Source organism: Balaenoptera musculus, chromosome 8 (genome assembly GCF_009873245.2).
Source record: "Balaenoptera musculus isolate JJ_BM4_2016_0621 chromosome 8, mBalMus1.pri.v3, whole genome shotgun sequence".
Lineage (NCBI taxonomy): Eukaryota > Metazoa > Chordata > Mammalia > Artiodactyla > Balaenopteridae > Balaenoptera > Balaenoptera musculus.
This window is the reverse complement of record NC_045792.1, coordinates 70,583,145-70,602,410: the sequence shown is the minus strand read 5'-3', so window position 1 is coordinate 70,602,410 and position 19,266 is coordinate 70,583,145. Positions and strand designations below refer to the sequence as shown.

Sequence of the window (19,266 nt, the reverse complement as noted above, 5' to 3'; positions counted from 1 at the left end):
CAGGAGCGCTTGGGGGAAGGGATGTGGGAATGAAGAAAGTGCCAGATGCTGACGAGGCTGCAGCTGCCAGCAGGGCACTCTCAGAGGGACTCCCGGTGGGGTCCTGAGCCCTGAGCTCTGACAGAGAGAAGTCTGTCTGTTCCAAGGATGTCTTGCCCCAGAGCCCAGGCAGCGCATTTTGCAGGGGCTGAGTTAGCCTGGCAAAGAGGCCCACATCCTTCTTGTGAGTGGCCCCCACCAAGAGGGGCAGCAGCTTTCCCTCAACAAATTTGGCTCAGTAATCAATTGAGCACCTTCCTTGTGCTTCTGTGTGTGGGAATGGGGAGCTGTGCTTAAGCGGACACAGAGGCAATTGGCACACCTGTGCTCTCCAGGACTTTGCTGTCTGAAGGATTAGCAGCTGACCAGGCAGGATTCAGCTATAAAATTGGCACAGGCTAGGTGCTGTGGGAGGGATTCATTCTAATGGGAAGTTGAAGGCACCTCTGTAGAGCTGAGCCTTGAGGGATGGTGATACATGGAGGATGGGAGAAGGGCATTGCAGGTGCAGGGGACATAACGATGACAAGAAGGAACTACCCAGGTTTGAATCCTGGCTCAGTCACTGGCTAGATGACTTTGGGCATGCGTTATTTCACCTATCTGAACCTAGGTATCCTTGTCCAGAAAATGGGAATGCTGACGGCACCTACTTATTATGAGGATCAAATGAGTTAATACATGAATTCATTCTAAGTTAATACTTGGGAGAGTGGCAGGCACATAGGAGGTGCTCAATAGACATTACCTATGCTCAGTGACAGATCAGGGTACAAGATAATTTGGGTGAAGCTGCAAACTTGAGATCGGAGGTAAACTGCAACCTTTTGAGTCAGGGTCAAAATTCAGAAACAGGGTCCAACTTTCTTGGATTTCTCCAGGCATCACGAAGTTCCCACTGTTAGTTCCTGATCAGAGCAGAGAGAAGGTTAAAAGCTCTCCCCACACAAGGAGCCTCTGAAGAACTGGACCCTAAATCTCTTAAGTGCCATCAAAGCCAGTGTTGTCCCTGATGCGGAGGTCAGGGGTCAGCTGTTTTGGTTAGCTTCATCCTGCTCACGTCAGCACTTTGGCTCATGCACCGCTGACCCTGCCCAGCCTTCTCCTCCCTGCATGCTAGTGGCGAGTGTCATCAGTGCTGCAGTAGGACGTGTGGACCATCACACATCTGCACAGTCAGCCCCGCCACCAGCAGGTCTCAGATGGTGGAAACAAACACCTGTGTCAGGTCGGCACCTGTGCCTGCCACACAGGCACCTGCCAGGGGAAGGTTTTCAGAGCCATGTGTACTCCCAGGCACTGCCCCATGCACCCACCATAATACTGAGTCATTCATTTACTCATGTATCGTGTTTAGTGAGCACCTACTATATGCCAGACACCGTGCTGGGCACCAGAGAACCACCACAAAATAGGCAGCCCAGTCCCTGTCTGAGACTGTCTGGTGGGAGGACAGACAAGTAAGCAGGAAACTCCCACACTACCAGGGCAGATGAGGGAAACACAGGTGCTGTGTTGAGGGGAGGGGGTGGAGAGGAAAAGCTCAAGGAATGGTCCCCAAAGGTGGTGATACCCAAGCTAATACCTGGGCAGGTAAAAAACCCTCAAGGCAAGAAAACTGGGCATTTTGGAGGCTCAAGTTAGGCAGTGTGAGAAGGGCGAGGAGTGAGGGATGAGGCTGCCAAGGAAAGTAGAGAAGCTCATGGGGGTCGAGCCAAGGAGTTTAGTAGTCAGTGGGGACCCATGAAGGGTTTGGGGCAGGGCTGTGACCCGATTTGTCTTGCCCAAGATGATCAAGTGGGTTAGAGCAAAGCAGACGTGTTGCGTCAGCTCTCCTGGATGCCGTGCTTACTGGTCCTCCCTCCCAAACCCCCACCTCTGTGCCCACCCACCAGGAACAGCAGGTGCTGCATGCGCAGTCCGGGAACTGCAACGGTCTCCTTTGGGAGAGAGGAAGCTGGATGGCACCCGTGGCCACCGAGAGAGAGCCTTGAAAGTATCCTCTGACTGACAGTGCCCGCTGGCACCCCCATAGCAGGCTCTGGCTCAAGCCCCTGATCCCTCAGAACCACCCAGTAGTTTCTGTGGCCTCAGGACACACCGTGGCCAGTGGACTTCTTGTCCCTGTCCCTAGGACATCCGTCAGGGTGAACGGACCAGGCTGGCTCAGTGCATGGTGTGAATTTGCCTGTGTGTCAAAGTGCCGTGGTTGGCCTGGGCCACCCGGGCCATGACCTCACATGGGTCTCTCTTTAAACTAACCCCGTAGACATTTTGCCCAAGCCCACAGCCTCCACGAGGCCCTGGCGTGTCCACCATCTCCAAACCTGTCATGGTCCACCAGGAGTCCAACTTCATCTACAGGCCAGCTGTGAAATCCGAGGTCCTGGTAAGCCCCTTGGGTCCCCTCCAGGGCATCTCCGGAGGAGCAGACATGGACTGTCTCCCCTAGCTGCTACTGCCTCTAGAGCGAGGTGGGATACAAACTCACATCAGATGCCATCTCGTCACCTTCTCATTAGCCAAGAGGTGAATCCACATAGGTATAAGTGGATGTTGCCACAGCCAGAGAAATGCCTGTTTCTCACTTGACCAAACAGCTTAGAGCGCCATCTAGAAGTAATAATATGGTTCCTATTGTTAGCCCTGTTTAACACTTGAGGAAACTGAGCTTAGAGAGGTTAAGTAGGTTGTCCAAGGCAGAGCCAGGACCGACAATTTACTCCAGTCTTTCAGACTCCAAAGCCCAAACTCCTACGTACTTGCCATTTTGCCAAAACCTGCAGTGATTCCAGTTGCCCTGGCCTGCGCCCCTAAGGCCTGTCGAGGATCACCCTCAGATGCGGAACTGGCCAAAGCAGATCCACTTCCCTTCTCCACTTCCTGTCTCACTCCTCACTGCGGCTGGGAATGTGGGGTGTGGCCCTGGGAGGGGGGAGGGTCTGCCCACCTGCCCACCCCCAGTCACCCACGCCTGAGCAAGCTGGGACTCAGGTGCACCCCCTGCAAGGGTGCCGGCCCCTGACAGGCCTCCCACCCACAGTGGGAGGAGTCATGCCACAGTTTATATTCCCCTTTCAAGGAAACCCTATCCAAATGTTAGGGTGGAGTAGCTCAGATACTTATTTTGAGCTTTAGCTCTCCAAAAAGCAAAGTTCACGCTCCTCTGACAGCCTGCTGATGCCTCCGCATTGTGTTTTCAGGCTGATGACAAGGGGTGGTGTCTTCCTGACTAGGACTAGGTAGCTGCTGCATCTGGGTGGCGTTGAGGGGCCCCTCACATAAATCAGGCTGCGTCTGTCTGGGGAGGGATGTTGGCCAGGCAACCCCAGGCTGGCAGGCCCAGGGTTTGGCACCAGGGGGCAGACGAGACCTATTGGTAACATCCAGCGTGGAACTTTTTTTTTTTCTGGCAGCCACAGGAGATGTTGAAGAGGATGGTGGTTTATCAGACAGCGTTCCGACAAGTAAAATGATACCCGTCGTGTGTCTGTGGTCCTCCCCACCACCCTCTGCCCCTCCCACTCTGACCTCTCTGGGAGTGCCTGTCAGCTTGGAGGTGGCCCCAAGCGCCATCTTCCAGGAGCCTCAGGCCCAAAACTGTGTCCTGTTACCTGTGGCCAGGGGTTTGGGGTGTGTGTGTGTGCATATGTGTGTGTGTCTCATATCAAGTGGGGATCCTGGGCTTGTGAGACCCCATGGCCAAGCTGAGAAAGCAGCAGTGTCCCTGGGGGCTGGCTTCTTTTGCTGCTATTTGTTCATAGAGGAGCAGCAGAGGGACCCCTCAGAGGGTCACAGAGGCCAAGATAGGTGCTCGCTGCAGCTCTAGAGAGAAAAAGGGGCTGCCTGAGGTGTTTCCCTGCCCCTTCCCATGTCTTGCCTCCTCAAGGCAGATCACAGCTTCACCAAACCCCACTTGGCCCCAAACCACCATCAGGGAGGAAGTGGTGGCCCAGGTCCTCCATCTGCAGGGGGCGCTCCTGTGCACGGGGCCCCACAGAAGTCCTTGCTGGTCCATGAGTGGATTCAGGCAGGCAGCCACTTATCCTCCCACCTCCTGCGGCTTACATCCTCAGAGCCAGCCATTGGATTGGCTGTCTCATTGCTGATGAAAGAGACCCCAAGATGGAGATCTTGCAGCCAACATCCTCACCAATAACCGAATATCTGACTACAGGCTGATTTGACTGCAGGCAGGGAACAAAGGGGAGGTGTCAGCTGTACAGTGAGATGGGGGGGTCTGCAAAGGAAACTGCCCCCAACGCAGGACTGAGCAGTGACAGGTGACAGCTGACACTTAGCTGTGATGTGCTAAGCACTGTTTCTTTTTTTTTCTTTTAAGTGTTTCTTTTATTTTTGAATCTAAAATTTCAAACTAATTTTTAAATTTTATTTGCTTTTTTTTAATTTTTAAATTTTATTTTATTTATTTTTTTATACAGTAGGTTCTTATTAGTCATCAATTTTATACACATCAGTGTATACACGTCAATCCCAATCACCCCATTCAGCACACCACCATCCCTACCCTCCCGTGGCTTTCCCCCCTTGGTGTCCATACATTTGTTCTCTACATCTGTGTCTCAACTTCTGCCCTGCAAACCGGTTCATCTGTACCATTTTTCTAGATTGCACATACATGCGTTAGTATACGATATTTGTTTTTCTCTTTCTGACTTATTTCACTCTGTATGACAGTCTCTAGATCCATCCACGTCTCAATTTCGTTCCTTTTTATGGCTGAGTAACATTCCATTGTATATATGTACCACAACTTCTTTATCCATTCGTCTGTCGATGGGCATTTAGATTGCTTCCATGACCTGGCTATTATAAATAGCACTGCAATGAACATTGGGGTGCATGTGTCTTTTCGAATTACGGTTTCCTCTGGGTATATGCCCAGTAGTGGGATTGCTGGATCATATGGTAATTCTATTTTTAGTTTTTTAAGGAACCTCCATTCTGTTCTCCATAGTGGCTGTATCAATTTACATTTCCACCAACAGTGCAAGAGGGTTCCCTTTTCTCCACATCCTCTCCAGCATTTGTTGTTTGTAGATTTTCTGATGATGCCCATTCTAACTGGTGTGAGGTGATACCTCATTGTAGTTTTGATTTGCATTTCTCTAATAATTAGTGATGTTGAGCAGCTTTTCATGTGCTTCTTGGCCATCTGTATGTCTTCTTTGGAGAAATGTCAATTTAGGTCTTCTGCCCATTTTTGGATTGGGTTGTTTGTTTCTTTAATATTGAGCTGCATGAGCTGTTTATATATTTTGGAGATTAATTGTTTGTCCGTTGATTCGCTTGCAAACATTTTCTCCCATTCTGAGGGTTGTCTTTTCGTCTTGTTTATGGTTTCCTTTGCTGTGCAAAAGCTTTTAAGTTTCATTAGGTCCCATTTGTTTATTTTTGTTCTTATTTCCATTACTCTAGGAGGTGGATCAAAAAAGATCTTGTTGTGATTTATGTCAAAGAGTGTTCTTCCTATGTTTTCCTCTAAGAGTTTTATAGTGTCTGGTCTTATATTTAGGTCTCAAATCCATTTTGAGTTTATTTTTGTGTATGGTGTTAAGGAGTGTTCTAACTTCATTCTTTTACATGTAGCTGTCCAGTTTTCCCAGCACCACTTATTGAAGAGACTGTCTTTTCTCCATTGTGTTATATCCTTGCCTCCTTTGTCATAGATTAGTTGACCATAGGTGCGTGGGTTTATCTCTGGGCTTTCTGTCTTGTTCCATTGATCTATGTTTCTGTTTTTGTGCCAGTACCATATTATCTTGATTACTGTAGCTTTGTAGTATAGTCTGAAGTCAGGGAGTCTGATTCCTCCAGCTCCGTCTTTTTCCCTCAAGACTGCTTTGGCTATTCGGGGTTGTCTCCATACAAATTTTAAGATTTTTTGTTCTAGTTTCGTAAAAATGCCATTGGTAATTTGATAGGGATTGCATTGAATCGGTAGATTGCTTTGGGTAGTATAGTCATTTTCACAATATTGATTCTTGCAATCCAAGAGCATGGTATATCTCTCCATCTGCTGGTATCATCTTTAATTTCTTTCATCAGTGTCTTATAGTTTTCTGCATACAGGTCTTTTGTCTCCCTAGGTAGGTTTATTCCTAGGTATTTTATTCTTTTTGTTGCAATGGTAAATGGGAGTGTTTCCATAATTTCTCTTTCAGATTTTTCATCATTAGTGTATAGGAATGCAAGAGATTTCTGTGCATTAATTTTGTATCCTGCAACCTTACCAAATTCATTGATTAGCTCTAGTAGTTTTCTGGTGGCATTTTTAGGATTCTCTATGTATAGTATCATGTCATCCGCAAACAGTGACAGTTTTACTTCTTCTTTTCCAATTTGTATTCCTTTTATTTCTTTTTCTTCTCTGATTGCTGTGGCTAGGACTTCCAAAACTATGTTGAATAATAGTGGTGAGAGTGGACATCCTTGTCTTGTTCCTGATCTGAAGAGGAAATGCTTTCAGTTTTTCACCATTGAGAATGATGTTTGCTGTGGGTTTGTCGTATATGGCCTTTATTATGTTGAGGTAGGTTCCCTCTTTGCCCACTTTCTGGAGAGTTTTTATCATCAATGGGTGTTGAATTTTGTCAAAAGCTTTTTCTGCATCTACTGAGATGATCATATGGTTTTTATTCTTCAATTTGTCAATATGGTATATCACATTGATTGATTTGCATATATTGAAGAATCCTTGCATCCCTGGGATAAATCCCACTTGATCATGGTGTATGATCCTTTTAATGTGTTGTTGGATTCTGTTTGCTAGTATTTTGTTGAGGATTTTTGCATCTATATTCATCAGTGATATTGGTCTGTAATTTTCTTTTTTTGTAGTATCTTTGTCTGGTTTTGGTATCAGGGCGATGGTGGCCTCATAGAATGAGTTTGGGAGTGTTCTTTCCTCTGCAGTTTTTGGGAAGAGTTTGAGAAGGATGGGTGTCAGCTCTTCTCTAAATGTTTGATAGAATTCACCTGTGAAGCCATCTGGTCCTGGACTTTTGTTTGTTGGAAGATTTTTAATCACAGTTTCAATTTCATTACTTGTGATTGGTCTGTTCATATTTTCTATTTCTTCCTGGTTCAGTCTTGGAAGGTTGTACCTTTCTAAGAATTTGTCCATTTCTTCCAGGTTGTCCATTTTATTGGCATAGAGTTGCTTGTAGTAGTCTCTTAGGATGCTTTGTATTTCTGCGGTGTCTGTTGTAACTTCTCCTTGTTCATTTCTAATTTTATTGATTTGAGTCCTCTCCCTCTTGATGAGTCTGGCTAATGGTTTATCAATTTTGTTTATCTTCTCAAAGAACTAGCTTTTAGTTTTATTGATCTTTGCTATTGTTTTCTTTGTTTCTATTTCATTTATTTCTGCTCTGATCTTTATGATTTCTTTCCTTCTGCTAACTTTGGGTTTTGTTTGTTCTTCTTTCTCTAGTTCCTTTAGGTGTAAGGTTAGATTGTTTATTTGAGATGTTTCCTGTTTCTTGAGGTAGGCTTGTATAGCTATAAACTTCCCTCCTAGAGCTGCTTTTCCTGCATCCCATAGGTTTTGGATCATCGTGTTTTCACTGTCATTTGTCTCTAGGTAATTTTTTATTTCCTCTTTGATTTCTTCAGTGATCTCTTGGTTATTTAGTAACGTACTGTTTAGCCTCCATGTGTTTGTGTTTTTTACGTTTTTTTCCCTGTAATTCATTTCTAATCTCGGAGCGTTGTGGTCAGAAAAGATGCTTGATATGATTTCAATTTTCTTAAATTTACTGAGGCTTGATTTGTGACCCAAGATGTGATCAGTCCTGGAGAATGTTCCATGCGCACTTGAGAAGAAAGTGTAATCTGCTGTTTTTGGATGGAATGTCCTATAAATATCAATTAAATCTATCTGGTCTGTTGTGTCATTTAAAGCTTCTGTTTCCTTATTTATTTTCATTTTGGATGATCTGTCCATTGGTGTAAGTGAGGTGTTAAAGCCCCCCACTATTATTGTGTTACTGTCAATTTCCTCTTTTATAGCTGTTAGCAGTAACCTTATGTATTGAGGTGCTCCTATATTGGGTGCATATATATTTATAATTGTTATATCTTCTTCTTGGATTGATCCCTTGATCATTATGTAGTGTCCTTCCTTGTCTCTTGTAACATTCTTTATTTTCAAGTCTATTTTATCTGATATGAGTATTGCTAACTCCAGCTTTCTTTTGATTTCCATTTGCATGGAATATCTTTTTCCATCCCCTCACTTTCAGTCTGTATGTGTCCCTAGGTCTGAAGTGGGTCTCTTGTAGACAGCATATATATGGGTCTTGTTTTTGTATCCACTCAGCAAGCCTGTGTCTTTTGGTTGGAGCATTTAATCCATTCACGTTTAAGGTAATTATCGATATGTATGTTCCTATGACCATTTTCTTAATTGTTTTGGGTTTGTTTTTGTAGGTCCTTTTCTTCTCTTGTGTTTCCCACTTAGAGAAGTTCCTTTAGCATTTGTTGTAGAGCTGGTTTGGTGGTGCTGAATTCTCTTAGCTTTTGCTTGTCTGTAAAGCTTTTGATTTCTCCGTCGAATCTGAATGAGATCCTTGCCGGGTAGAGTAATCTTGGTTGTAGGTTCTTCCCTTTCATCACTTTAAGTATATCATACCACTCCCTTCTGGACAAGCACTGTTTCTAAATATTTTATGTACTTTAACTCTTTTAATCTTTACCAGAACCTAGGAGGTAAGTGCTTTTATCACCCCCATTTTATAGATGAGAAACCAATGCAGAGAGATTAGGAATCATGCCCTTGATAGCACAGCTAGTGTCAGACCCTGGATTTGAATTTGACCCAGGAGGCCAGGCTCCATAGCTGGGCTCCTAAATCCTACGCCATCCTGCCTCTCAGGATGAAATAGACATTTAAGGGTTTTGTTATTCAAGGCACAAATAGGTTTCGAGGAGAGAGAGGCAGGAAGGTGAATCCAACGGCCCAGACTGGGAGTCAGACCTTCACCTCACTGCCCACTGACGGGGTGACTTGAGCATGAATGTCACCTCTCTGGGTCCCAGTGTCTCCATCTGTTGGACGAAGGGCTGGACTCCCTCTTCAAGGGCCGGCCCGCGATAGTGGCTTATAGGTCTCTAATCTAAATTCACATAAGACACAAGTCCTTGCCATCCGGCCTGTTGCTGAGAGCAGATTCTCAGAGGGAAGGAGAGAGGGAGGCCCATAGCCAGCCCTGCTCACTTTTCCAGAAGAAACAGCCAGGGGTAGGCAGGGTTCTCTCCGTGAAAGAGAATTGACTCCACATCCTGCCTAATGACTCCCCTTGCCCGTGGATTTGCTGCATCCCTTCCTCTGTCTGCTGCCCTGACACCCACACACCGACCTGGGGGTGGCCTCAGAGCTGGGCCAGGCTGGAGACCCCCAGGCTTTTTGGGGTTGAGCCCGGGAGATGAAGGCGAGTGAGGAGGCAGGGCAGGCAGATGCCCAGGGATCCGTCTGCTGATATCTGGCCCCTGTCTTGAGCCCAGAGCTTGGTTGCTGCATGCTGGGCATAGAGGAGGATGTGACCTCCCCGTGATGCCAACCACAGGCCCCAGGGGACACTTGGTGTGGCCCAGGTGACTGTATGCTGGGGGTGACTCCACTCAGTCCAGCAAGGCTGCATGGGCACCTGTCACAGGGCTTCTCCTTTGCTTCCACCTTCCTGGGGGGACTAACTGAGGCTTTGCTGCCCTCGGGCTTAGCATGCCTGGCCCCTCAATCCATGGACCCCGGGCTCCTGCTCTCTGTGTGTGACTCCTGGGAAGACAGTGCTTTTCCGACTCTGCTCCCCCTTCTCCCTTCTCACCACCTTGCTTGGTGAGAAGGGCATATTTTGGGGGATATTGTTCCCACAGCTCCCACCAAGCCAGGTCCCCGGAGCTGAGCGTCCCCCTCCTCCCCTGGCTAGGTTCTGGGGGGAACCTTACCTTCTAGATAAGCATTACGTTAAGAACAGTGCAGGCGCTGGGCAAGCACAGACAGCCCTCCTTTTCCTCTGGGTGCCTGATGTCCCTTCCCCACGCCCATCATGTTGTGACTGGTTTCCCCAGGGAGCCTCTTGAGCAGTATTGTCCTTCTTTGGGGTCAGAGCACTGGGTGGAGAAAAGCTGGGCTTCATCCCCAGAGCCTGGACCTGGCCTCAGGTGGGCACTTGGAGGAACTGAGAAAGAGCCTAAAAGACCTGAAACTGTGGGCAATGAGACCTTCAGTAAGGTTGCCCAGACCACCTAGATGTCAGCAGGTGCCCCTGCCAGCCACAGATGCCCACCCCTCTGGAACAGTGCAGGGTCCAGGGCCAGGGTCCTTCAAATGCTTCCCGTAGCTTCCCGCTTCTCCCAGGCAGGGGTGCTCTGGCTGTCAGGGCTGCCAGCCTCCTCCCCGAATCCCCCATGCAGTCCACAACTGGCCCCTCACCCCGCCACTCTCTCCCCTACCTCCTAGCCATTCACCGTCTTCCTCCGCCCTAAGCTTCTTTCCTGCAGTGACTCTCAAGGGCCTCTGCTCTGAAGCCCTAACACCCTCCCTTTGCTTCCAGGATTTCCGGAAATACGAGGAAGGCTTTGACCCCTACTCCATGGTGAGAGATAACTCTCCTCCCCTGGGGAGTAACCCCAGGAGTGGGGGGTGGGGGATTACGGTGTGTTTGGTGCTGGTGCATTGTGGGCTCTGAGGGCCCTGGGGATGAGGCAGGGCGTGTGAACAGCCCCAAGGAGGCCCCAGCTGCTCTTCCCTGTGTGGGCTCCTTTCAAACAGCATTCCATTGTGAACTTGTGTGTGTGTGTATGTATGTATGTGTGTGTGTGTGCGTGTGTGTGGTTTACAACAACAGTTACACTTGCTGAGCACTAACTACATACCAGACACTGTGCTGTGTGTTTACAAGGCATGCTCTCGCCCAGTCCTCACAATAATCCCAGGGAAGAACGATCTCTGTGTGTGCGTGTCCATGGGGCCCCTATGGGGCCTGGGACCTCCAGCTGAAGACTGATGGGGATGAGGCTGTGCAAGGTCCCCTTGACCATGTGTTCTGTGGGGCCCAATGTCCCACAGGTGCCTGGCTTTCCCTCCCACCCCTGCCCCCGCCTGCATCCTTCAGGCAGGCATCCTTCATCCCCACTGTCTTTTCCCTCTAGTTCACCCCGGAGCAGATCGTAGGAAAGGATGTCCGGCTCCTGCGCATTAAGAAGGTACCCGGGCACACGGAGGTCAGGCGGGGACCACGCTTCTTTGTCCCTGTCCCCTCCCATCTTAGTCCCTTGTTTCTCCTACTCTCAAGGTGACTCCTGGGGGACCCCTCAGATCCCCACTCTCCTCTTTCCCCTTGGGAACACCCCTTCCTATTGCAGGACCACACCCCCAGGCCCCACTTGGCATCCATGCCCCATTTTCTCCCTGACGGCACTGCCATTGCCCCATGGCTTCTCCCGCCCTGTCTGTGGCCCCGACAAGAGGCTCCTGGGTGCCCAGGTGCCCACAACCTGTTGTCTCCTTGGCTCCAGAGGCCTGTTTTCTTCTCACCAGGAGGGAGCCTTAGACCTGGCCCTGGAAGGCGGAGTGGACTCCCCGATCGGGAAGGTGGTCATCTCGGCTGTTTACGAGGGCGGAGCCGCTGAGCGGCACGGTGAGTGGGGACCAGCCATGCCCCGGTTTGGGGATGGTGTGATGGTTATACAGGACCCTCCAGGAAAGCAAACAGCAGCCTTCTGGGAGTGGGCTGACCATTCTCAGAAATGCCCTCCCACCTGGATCCGCCCACTCATGCATCAGTGTCCCACATGTGACCTGCAGGCATATGACAGTGCCAGGATCTGCAGGCACACAGCAAACCAGACACCACTTTGCCCTCCGGGGGCTCCCCATCTAGTGGTGAAAACATCCTCAGAATTGCCGGGTGCTGACGATAACAGTGTGGTCTGCTGTGGGCTGGCAGAGGACTGAGAGGGTGGAGGGACGCTGTGGGAACCCTGAGGCCCCTAACCTATCAAGGGCAAGAGGGCTGCTGGGAGGGCTCCCTACAAGGGTGATACTGAGCTGAGCCTTTAAAGAAAGTTGATGCTAGCCTTGCAAAGGAGGGAAAGAGCTTTCCAGGCAGAGAGGACAGCACAAGTAAAGGCAAGAGAGAAACCATCAAAACGTTACCCGTCCTTTTCATAATGATAAGAGCCAACATCTGTCAAGAACTAACCTCGTGCCAGGTGTTATTCTAAGTACCTGCACATAACCTGTGTCTGGGTAATCATGTGTATTAACTCATTTAATTCTTACAATAGATACCGTTATCACTCTCATTTCACATCTTAGGAAACTGAGGCACAGAAAGGTTAAGTACAATACTTGTTCAGGACCCACAGCCAGTAAGGGATGGAGGCAGGACTTGAACCCAAGCAGTTTGGTCATTCGCTTTACTGCCCAGCACAAGTGCCACCCCTGCTTGGGGCCTTCTGCAGCCCTGCCCCCTCCCAGCGGGGCAGGGGCCCTCTCCCACCCTGTGTCTCTCCTGTGGCATGATCTTCTTGCTTTGCCTTGATCCCCTTACCAACAAAAACACCCCTGCTGATGAGTGAAGCCTTTGTGGACCCAGCACAGACTTGTGCCTCAAACGATCAACCCATTCACCTGACAATGTCTGAAACTCCACCTTCTTCCAAGTCTGGGCAGCTTTTCAGTACTCCTGAGTCCTTTGTGGAGGAATAGGTGCCGTTGAAGGAGGAGCCCCTCACCTTTGCAGGCCAGAGCAGGGAATCCCAGAGTCAGATCCCTTCTCTGCAGCGCTAGGCTGGAGTCTTTCCCACAAGCCAAGGTGGTAGAATGGAGGGTGGGTGTGGGCCTGAGGCAGGAGGTGGAGTGATGGCAGTCACCTGGGCACACTGGCAGCCAGGCTTCTGTGGGTTGCTAGGGCGAGTCCAGCTCTGCCACCCGGGGCCTTGGTGACCTCGGCCCCTCACAGCCGCACTTGAGCCTTCATTTCCGCTATAGAAGGGGGGCCTGCTCAGCTAGGCAGCTGCCATGGCCCACCACTGCCCACCTGGCCAATGCGCTCCACCTCTGTCCTCATTTCCTGTGCCAGCTGAGGGAAGGGTTGATGCTGGCCCCACCTGTCTGCCATGTCTAGCAGGGAAAGAGGACCAGGATGTATGGGTGGCTTCCTGGGCCCTCCCCACCTTACAAAGCCCCAGCCCAACCACTGCCTTATTGGTCCTGAGGCTGCATCTTGGGTTTGTACAAAGTGAAAATGTGGAAGCTACCTCTCCCCAGGCCCACTGTCCAGAGGAAACTGCTGTCTACAGTTTGGTTCCACACTACTTTGGACATACAAGCAGCTGGTGAACGTTCCCCAGGAGCACATGTGTTTTAAGCCACCATAGCCACCATCTTCAGCAACACGCATCATAATCCTGTGGACCTTCATGCCTGCAAGGCTCCTGAGTAAACTATTTCAGCATAGCACAGAATGTTCTGTGGACACCAGAACTGGGAGAAATTGCTCAAAAAAAAAAAAAAAGAAGAAAGGGTTCTGAAGTTGAAGATGTGTGTTAGATCTACTTCTCGGAGAGCCACAAGGCATATTAGCATATTCAAGGTTCTGACAAGTCCTGCAGTGAGTAGCTCTGTTTAAGCTTATAACGTCAGCTTTTCTCAAACTACTTATTAGATCACAGGTCCGCTTATCCAGGAACACCTTCAACATCACTCATTTATTCAAGAAATATCTATTGAATTCCTATTTTGTGCTAGGTATTTTGTTAAGTGCTGGAGATATAGTGGTGAACTAAAAAGACAACCCCTGCCCTTATGGAGCTGACAGTCTGGTAGGAGGGACCACCAGTCAATAAATAGATATATGGTTACAAATTGTGAAAAATGCTGTGCAGAAAAAGACCAGGATACTTTAATAGAATAATAGGAAAGTTCTACTTGAGATTGAGTGGGCAGTCAGAGAAGACCTCTCAGAGTTTTATCTCAGACTTGGAAGAAGAGGGAAAGAGAGCGAGGGCAAGTGCACCGGGTGGAACAGCATGTGAAAGCTCTGAGGCAGGAAAGAGCTCAGTCTGCTCAGGGACCTAAAGCCGACCAGCACGGCTAGAGCACAGAGAGGGACGGCTCATAGAACTAGCTTGTGTTTCTGGTAACCTCCCTGGAAATGCAGGTCTGCTTCCCTCTGCAATCAGAGGCCCATACAAAAGCTGGGGTGGCAATAATTCATCACTGGTGTCCCGATTCTACTGAGCTGGGGTGAGGGTGTGTGGATGAGGTGGGAAGGAAGTGCCCTTTGAGCAACCTGGTCGATTGTTTCCCCTTGTGCTTTCTGAGCCCATATGAGCTTTCAGAATCCAAGTCAGGCCCCTTCTGCAGCCCTACAGTCACTCCCCATTTTCTATATACAGCCCAGTTGGTCAGTCAGCCTTGTCTTCCTGCAGGTGGCATTGTGAAAGGGGATGAGGTCATGGCCATCAATGGCAAGATCGTGACGGACTACACCCTGGCTGAGGCTGAGGCTGCCCTGCAGAAGGCCTGGAATCAGGGGGTAAGAACAATCCCCCACCCTTTTTCCCTCCCTTGCCTGCCTGCCTCAAACCCTGGCCTCTGCAACCAGGCCTTACAGTCAGGGTGCCCCATCCCAGGGCCGATATCCAAGGTCCAGGTAACTCCTGGGTGACACTCACATACCCTATCCAGCCAGTGGTCTTAATCTGACAAGATAGAATTCAGAAAGTCAGTTTCCAACCTTGAATCCAAAAAACAAGTGGCACAAATAGACTCCAGAAGACCAGATGTGGCAACCCACCTAAGAAAAAAACTTAAGGTCTTCTCTAAGTACACACCAAACAGGAATCAAGAGAGTGCTTGAAAGCATTAACAGAAGTAGAGGGCTCAGAATGGAGGAGGGGCTGGTGGTAGTTTGCTCTGGCTCATTAGACACCCACCTGGGTCAGGGCCACCACATAAGGTCTCCCAGGCTGTGCCCTGCACAATCCGAGGGGGTGCCCTCCTACAGACTACAGTGTGAATGGTGCTCGCTCATGTTGTGCAATGCACAACCTGTGCAACTGTATGCAGGCAGCCGAGCCTGAGGTATTAAGTTCAGTGCCGAGGATGCTGACCAGATGGGCCTGGGACCCACATGAAGGGATGTGGAGAAGAGAAGACTCACGGGTAACATGATGACTGTCTTTAACTATCTCAAGTGCTGCATTAGGGTAGAGGGAGCGAAAGTTTTCTGTGATCTTGAGGGCAGAGCTGAATTGGATGGAGGGAGGTCCTGAGGAGAGATTTCAGTTCAATATTAGGAGCTATTGCATGGTAGAGGGGCCTAGTGATATTTCACAAAATTTTTATTGGATACACCCAAGCCAAGGATGGACAATGATGGAGAAGCTAAGGATGGCAGTGATGCCATTGAGGGGATTCAAATGTTAGGAGCAGAAAGCTAGGCCTGAAATTCCCCAATTGGCTGTGCATCAGAATGACCTAGGGACTTTGTTAAAAATACCGTTTCCCAGGACCTAACCTCAGATTTCCAGGCACCAAGTCCATGAATCTAGAATTTTAAGGAATTCCCCAAGTGATTCTGAGGTTGATGCCCGGCCAGGGTCTGCAGATCAGCATTTGGGAACTTGGTGTCATTCAAGGACCTGGCAACCCTGGCTTCTATGGTTCTGAAACCTCAGAGTCTGGAAGCTTCCCCCAGACCGTGGGATTGCACAGTGAGGCCCTTCCCCACCAGGAGGACCTCCAGCCCCACCTGGGCCCACCCCCCCCATGGGAAGAAGGCCCCAGCCGGCTGATCCTGGGCCATGGTGCCCTGGCATGGGAATGGAGTGTCAGGGGCAGACATGCCACTGACCGCTGAGCGTGCCTCAGAGTCACATGGCTTCTCCCCACAGGACTGGATCGACCTTGTCATTGCCGTCTGTCCCCCCAAGGAGTATGACGATGAGCTGTAAGTGTGTGCGGGTGCCTGGCCCCCTACCTCCTCTCCCTCCTCCTCTTCCTCCGGGATCTTGGCCACTTTCTCCCAGCCCAGCCCCAGTCCTCATCCAGCCTAACGGAATGGCCCAAGCGCACAAAGTCTAGTAGTAATTGATCCTGGAAAGCTCCCAGGCTAGAGCAAGCCTAGAACTAAGTCACTGTCCTCAAGCATTGCCAGAGCCGCCTTCAAGTCGGTCTTGTCCGGATTCTTCTTTCCATATGCAAAACTGAAGCCCAGAGAAATTCAAGGTCTCAGGCCAAGTAAACAGTGAAGCTGGGACAAAGCCTCAGATTTTTGATTCCCTACTCAGAACTTCGTCTCCTGCCCCATCACCAGCTAGTTTAAAGACTTCTGTGTCTTGCTCTCTGGAGGGTCTTCCTGCTACGTAGCTGCTTTCTCTCATGCAGCCAGGACCATAGGCTTTGGCCCCATCCTGCAGGCTTTCCTTGGCCCAGTCTCTGTCTTTCTCTGCAATTCCCTGTATGGTCTGTCTCTCCCTATGTCTGTTTCATTCCTGTCTCTGTATCTGTGTGGGTCTCTCTATCTCATTCTCTCTCTCTCTCTCTCTCTGTGTCCTTCCCCTCCCTCCTGCTCCCCCTTCCTTCCTGTCAGTCTCTCTCCCATCCATCCCTCTCCCCTGCATCCTTCTTCCCTTCATCTCTCTCTCTCTTCTCTTACCTCTCCTTTTCTTGTCTCTCTCCACCCCTGGCTCTGAGTCCCTGCTTCTCCATCTTTGCCACCCTGCATCCATTTTCTCTCTCTCTGTCTTTCTGTCTCTGCCCCTGTCTCTCTGTGTGCCTCTGTGTGTGCCTCTTACTGTCCCCCACCCTCACTTCATCACATCACCTCTCCATCCCTGTGCTTGCCTGTCATGACGGTGCCTACCCACTCCCCCTCCCAGCAGAGGCTGAGTCCTGTGTACATCTTAGAGAAATCAAGGTCTTGTAGCAACTAATTCTGGAACCCAGGGCCTAGGCAGGACCTGAGGCAGGAGCCAAGTGAAGGGAGAGGTCCGGTGGAGCTCTGCCTGGAATAACCAAGCCCTGTTTTGTGTTTCCTGCTCCGCTCTGCATATGTAGCTCTTCTCTTCCCTCCTCTGCAGCCGAAAGCCCCCGGCTGGTCCGAAAGCTCCTTGGAGACAATGCTCCCATGCTTAGACACGGGTTCCTCCTGCAGCTGGAGCCTGGCAACCCCCGCGGTGAATAGGCAGGCGGGCTGCAGGGCCCCGTCTGTCCACGCTGCACGTCGTGGCTGTCTGCTGCCCATGCTGTCGGCAGGTTCTTTGGACTGGTGTCTGGGGATTCGCCATCCCTGAAGTGCCACCTGGGCCTGCTGTTGGTGACACTGGAATTCTGTTGGACTCAAAGGCCCTCCCGCTCAGGGAAGCCAAGCAGAGCCCAGTGTGCGGCATGCTTGGGACCTGGGTGTCCTGACTCACCACAGCCCTTGGGATCTGCCCTGGGTCCCACATAGCACCCCAATGAGCAGGATAGAGCAGTGAGCGCCATTCTCAGTTGGGCACAGGCAGTGCCTCAAACCAGGCACGATGGGCTGGGAGAACCCAAAGGAAGCGCAGCCTGGGTTTCCCCTTCCCTGTCATCCCCACCCTCTGGGACCTCCACAAAGCCGCCATGCTTGGCCAGAGCCAGGGCAATTGAGGCAATTAACGCTGGTCCAGAGAACCAGGATTGGCCTATCAGAGTTGTCCATGTCCTGTTGTGACCTGCTGTGGCTGAGCCCTGCTCAGACCAAACTGTCCTCTGTGCCTTCTGTCTCCCTTGACTCTGGACTCTATCTGTGGGACACTGTGGAGCCCAGCTTTGGGATGTGTTTCCTGCCCTGTGACAGGGCTGTGCCCATGGACAGAGCTGGTAGGTGGCCGTGAAACTGGTGTTTGGTGTGGCCTAAAGCCCATAGCTGGCAGCATCTGGGGCAGACCCAAGCCTGGACTTGTTGACTTTTCTGTTGCAAGTTTCTCATGCTCCCAAAACAGTTGGCCTCAACTGTGGCTGTGGCTTCTGGGATGGGCTCGTGGCCCTTTGTTTTCTATCACTTGTCATCTGCTCTGTGAGGGACCTCAGTGCCTTTGCCTTCTGGTCCCCTCCTACCTCATCCCAGGTGTCCCTTCTGCGCCCTCCCTGGCCTCCTGTGTGCCGTGGCTGGGGTGTGACTGCTGGGGGCCTCCACCAAGAGGGGCATCCAGAGGTCGGCAAGGCCTTGTGCCTCCAAGGGGCAGGGTGTGCTCCCTTTCGTTGGCCTTGCCCTTGGCTGAGTGCGCACCCACAAGACCTGCAGCCTCCTTATTTGTTCCTCTTCTCCACAGGACCTTCTTCTGAAGTTCAGAGGAGAAACCATACCCACCCGTAGAAGCCAGTGAGCTCTGGACCCACCCTCCTGGACACCGTGCCTGGAGCCAGCTGAGCCACCGCAGCGGGCAGGCACCTGGAAACCCATAGCCAGCACCCAGGGATTGCAGACTCCCTCTGGCCCTGAAGTAGGGCTGCATAGGAACACTTCGGGCCACCCCTCTGAAGGCCAGCATGGAGGGAGGGAGCAGCTAGCCGTTCTAAAGAGGCCCCTTTTGCAGGGTTACGGGGGAACCCAGCCTACACCCAGTGGATACCCAATAAATGTTTGTAGTCAATTGGCTAATTGCCTCAAATACAGATCTGAGCACCCATTGACTGAGGCAAATTATTTCTTCCAAGTAGGGGAGCAAGCAAACCTCAACACCCTCCCCCCCAACCCTCTCCCACCAGGGGGCTGGATCAGCAAAGGAATTTGATTTGATTCTCCAGCTCCAATGGAAAAGGTGATGCTTCTCTCCAAACCACCTGGCTCACTCTTCCTAACAAAACTTCTCCTTATGGTTACCGAGGGGAAGGGTGGGGGGAAGGGATAGTCAGGGAGTTTGGGATTGGCATGTACACACTGCTATATTTAAAATGGATAACCAAAAATAAATACATACATACATACATACATACATACATGAATACATAAGTAAAATGGATAACCAACAAGGACCTACTGTATAGCACAGGGAACTCTGCTCAATATTATCTAACAACCTAAATGGGAAAAGAATTTTAAAAAGAACAGATACATGTATATGTATAACTGAATCACTTTGCTGTACACCTGAAACTAACACAACATTTTTAATCAACTATACTCCAATATAAAATTAAAAGTAAGTAAATAAATACACTGG

The 19,266-nt window shown here is 50.0% G+C and overlaps 1 protein-coding gene across 2 annotated transcripts in view; it reads left to right on the top strand.

Annotated features, from left to right (window-relative positions):
- Window positions 1–18,775, top strand: part of USH1C (USH1 protein network component harmonin) — a 52,560-nt gene extending 33,785 nt beyond the window's left edge. The window contains exons 19-27 of one of the 2 annotated variants that reach the window (XM_036862498.1): window positions 2,309–2,428; window positions 3,456–3,506; window positions 10,617–10,658; window positions 11,215–11,268; window positions 11,603–11,702; window positions 14,500–14,606; window positions 15,061–15,063; window positions 15,967–16,022; window positions 17,132–17,572. In XM_036862498.1, the coding sequence (XP_036718393.1) occupies window positions 2,309–2,428; window positions 3,456–3,506; window positions 10,617–10,658; window positions 11,215–11,268; window positions 11,603–11,702; window positions 14,500–14,606; window positions 15,061–15,063; window positions 15,967–16,022; window positions 17,132–17,258 (660 nt within the window). In that variant the 3' untranslated portion in view covers window positions 17,259–17,572. Of the gene's footprint in view, window positions 1–2,308; window positions 2,429–3,455; window positions 3,507–10,616; window positions 10,659–11,214; window positions 11,269–11,602; window positions 11,703–14,499; window positions 14,607–15,060; window positions 15,064–15,966; window positions 16,023–17,131; window positions 17,573–18,375 lie in introns of those variants that run through there. The other variant, XM_036862496.1, reaches the window with a different exon arrangement.
- Window positions 18,776–19,266: the final 491 nt, after the last annotated feature.